This window comes from Gossypium hirsutum, chromosome A01 (assembly GCF_007990345.1).
Source record: "Gossypium hirsutum isolate 1008001.06 chromosome A01, Gossypium_hirsutum_v2.1, whole genome shotgun sequence".
Classification (NCBI taxonomy): domain Eukaryota; kingdom Viridiplantae; phylum Streptophyta; class Magnoliopsida; order Malvales; family Malvaceae; genus Gossypium; species Gossypium hirsutum.
The window spans coordinates 104449332-104452610 of NC_053424.1; the positions used below are offsets into that span (position 1 = coordinate 104449332).

Genomic DNA, 3279 nt, shown 5'->3' on the forward strand with positions numbered 1-3279 from the left:
ATACCAGCTTGGTGCATACCGACTCGTACCAATTGGTACAACATTTTGTTATTTTAAACCTAAATTTTATTTTATTTTATCTGAAAATATTAATTTTTTTAATAATAACATGTAAAAATAAACTATAATTATTAACTTAAGTTATTTAATCTAATTAATAATTTTAAAACTTATGTTTGTTATATTCATGTATTTGAGATATATTTGTGTATATATATATTATAATTTATTAAAAATTGAAAAATAAATTATAAATATATGTGAAAATCTCGAAATGGTATACCAAAACACATCAGTATTAGTACCAGGATAAAAACGTTATGTAACGGAGAGGGAATGAAGAGAGAAAAAAAATTGCTTGTGATGTCCACAACTTGGACCACTATTGCTAGCCTAATCATGTTGAAAGTAAGTTATATTTAATTCATCCCGCTTGAGTTTGGTTGTCTTGTGTAACTCTACGTGATTGTAGTTTATCATCAGCGGACATATATGAACTCCGGACCATGCGGACATGAGGACACATAAAGTGCAGCAATATAAAAAGGGAAGAGCATAACTCAAGCATGTTATGCAGTTGGAAAGTAAAGTGGATTGAAGTTATAGTATTAGTAAGTTAGCTAAAGTAAGGAAACTTCGTGTTCTGGCTTTTCACATGATTTACCTTTTCATCAATGCTCCTCTCTGCTTTGACGGCCAACTAATTCCCTACACCACCAAGTGCCACTACTTCAAAATACTACGGCTATACACACATCAACCCTCAAACATTTATTATGCTATTTCCATGTCAAGTGCATAGCCATGCTTGTACCTAATGGTGTGAACGGCAACGCCATACACAGAATTAAGAATGGTTTGGTTTGATAAATTCTAGGTTTGATAAATTCTACTTTCATACCATAACTTGGACATATGTTTCCTCGTATGTTAGTAGTTCCATTTTCACCGTTTTGAAATAATTTTCTTCTAATACCTGTGTTTTAAGTGCATTTAATGATCTCTGCAACAGCAACTTAGATCTATCTGCTCCGCAATCAATGAAATCTTAATGTGTTAGGCTTGCTGGTATATATGTTCCTACTGTTTAAAACAAAATTTTCAAAAAAACACATTAATGGAGGTAGTTGAGGGTTGAAAAAGTGGGCAACACACCACTTCTCTTTATTTACTTCGCCTTGCAACTGCAGATGTACATCCATTGGTGTTTGATACAAGTCCCATCTTTTTTTCAGTTTTATGATCTTTTTGCTTTCTGGTTTATTCTATATTCTCCAAGCTTCATGGATTTAGCACATAAGCTCCTATTCACAGCTTTGCTCATCTTTGCAGCAACCATTGATGGGACACAGGCAGCTGCCATGGTTTCTGGTGCTGTTTTCTGTGACCAATGCAAAGATGGCCAGAGATCCCTCTTTGATTATCCCCTTTCTGGTAACGATCCATCCCTGCTCGGTTGTCGTACATGGCTACATTCTTAATTGCAACTGGTTTTATTGTCTATCTTTGTTTTCAATTGATGTGTTAGCTTTTACCTTATAACTTAAACTAATCCATTAACATATGCACTCTTCAAAACACTTGTTGAAATTGGAAGTGATTTATCGTCCACTGTATAATTTTGGATACTATAAAAGCAAAAGGGTCTGCAGAATCACATATATATATTGATACGGTTATGCAGGAATGAAGGTGACTATTACCTGTGCTGATGGTACTGGACAAGTGACAATGTCAAGGGACGAGACTACAAATGTATTTGGGAACTATGTGATGAGGTTTGATGGCACACCAGACTTAAGTAACTGCAATGCCCAGGTTTCAGGGAGTGGAGAAGGGTCAAATGATTGTGGTGCAACTGCTGGTCCTGCCCAGAAACTTAGACTTATGTTCAGGATGTTTGGTATGGAGATTTATGGTGTGGATTCTTTGCTTTCTGAGCCTTCCCAGCCCATGTCCTTCTGCCCAAGGTCATCTAACCCTGTGCCTGCACCTATAATAACACCTACAAGGCCACCAACTCCGACTTTCAGGCTGCCCCCGCTGCCACCATTGCCTCCAATGCCTCCATTGCCCTTCTCTGAGGCATCAGCTTGTTCACATCAGTAAGTCCACTTCTGGGATCTTGATCTCAGTCAGTAAGGCCGAGAAATGTTAGATACGAATAGGGCCAATTAACACATAAGGGGTATGTGAAGCGAACAATGCCACCAATCCATGCTCTAACATACACGTGCAAGCTTACATTTCATGCTAGCACTTTTTGTTGAATTCATGTGAGATGAAAACTTCAAAGGTGCGAAAGCTAGTGCTCCATCCCCTAAAGCTGACAGTGACAGATCTGAGTTGTGAACTTCTTATCATGCTAATTCACAGGAATTTCAATGCAAAAAACCAATACTGTCAGGGCTAAATAAAAAAGTCCCATTTAGATAGTTGTTTCATGGATACATTTTATTCATAAAAACTCGAAGTAATCAATGATTTTGTTGTGGATTTCTGCTTTCCAGGTACTGGACGATGCCTGAGTACAAATGCTACTGGAGGGTACTGAACCCTGAGACAAAGGTTTCTCTTATTTTCGGGCCACTTGCTGCTAGGAGATATGGGTCTGATATGACCCTGTGGGAAAGCCTTCAAGGGAGAGGAGACCCCTATAAAACTCTGCTGAGGGAAGCCACAACGGCTCTTCTCAACTCATATAACACCCTTCAATTCCCATACAACTCAATTGGTGTTGTCACACGTACCAACTGGGCCTTGATGGGTTCAACCAGAGGTGTCCTCATCACTGCTTTACGCTTCATAAGGGCTAATTCCGGTTCTGGTCGAGTCACCTGCAAATTAACCCCTTGCAAATGATAATCCATAATTTCCGATTACATTCCTGATTTTATTTACAGGCTTTTTAAATTTGTTTCTATAATTTCTATATCATTCATCATGCTTACCTATATTCTGAGAATAAAATTGGAGTCCCCCAATTTCATACAATATGCTATTGGCTATGATTTTCTCTTTTAACCTTTAATGGTTTTCCCTTCTATTAAGGGCGGCCATCAAATCAAATCAAATGTTATAAAATTAATTATATTAGAAGCTATCAAGTTCCTATTATTGTGATTTAATATAACATTTTACGATCCAACTCATATCCTATCATACTACCTTCTATTCTCATTTAAGTAATGCAAATGTGGTGAGCACCACTAATTCCAATCCTTTGCTTTCCAATTGGTGTGGAACTCTCATAAAAATGGGTACTTTCGCTTCTTCCAT

The 3279-nt window shown here is 37.4% G+C and overlaps 1 protein-coding gene across 1 annotated transcript; it reads left to right on the top strand.

Moving 5' to 3' along the window:
• Window positions 1–870: 870 nt before the first annotated feature.
• Window positions 871–2994, top strand: LOC107916838 (uncharacterized). The gene is made up of 3 exons (XM_016846207.2): window positions 871–1434; window positions 1685–2105; window positions 2511–2994. The coding sequence occupies exons 1-3, from the start codon at window positions 1191–1193 to the stop codon at window positions 2860–2862; spliced, it is 1017 nt and encodes a 338-aa protein (XP_016701696.2). The 5' UTR covers window positions 871–1190; the 3' UTR covers window positions 2863–2994.
• Window positions 2995–3279: the final 285 nt, after the last annotated feature.

Coding starts and splice junctions, on each gene's coding strand:
- LOC107916838 (XM_016846207.2), top strand. CDS start 1,191: ATGTACATCCATTGGTGTTTGATACAAGTCCCATCTTTTTTTCAGTTT. Junction 1,435..1,684: donor CTTTGATTATCCCCTTTCTG/GTAACGATCCAT, acceptor ACGGTTATGCAG/GAATGAAGGTGACTATTACC. Junction 2,106..2,510: donor GCATCAGCTTGTTCACATCA/GTAAGTCCACTT, acceptor TCTGCTTTCCAG/GTACTGGACGATGCCTGAGT.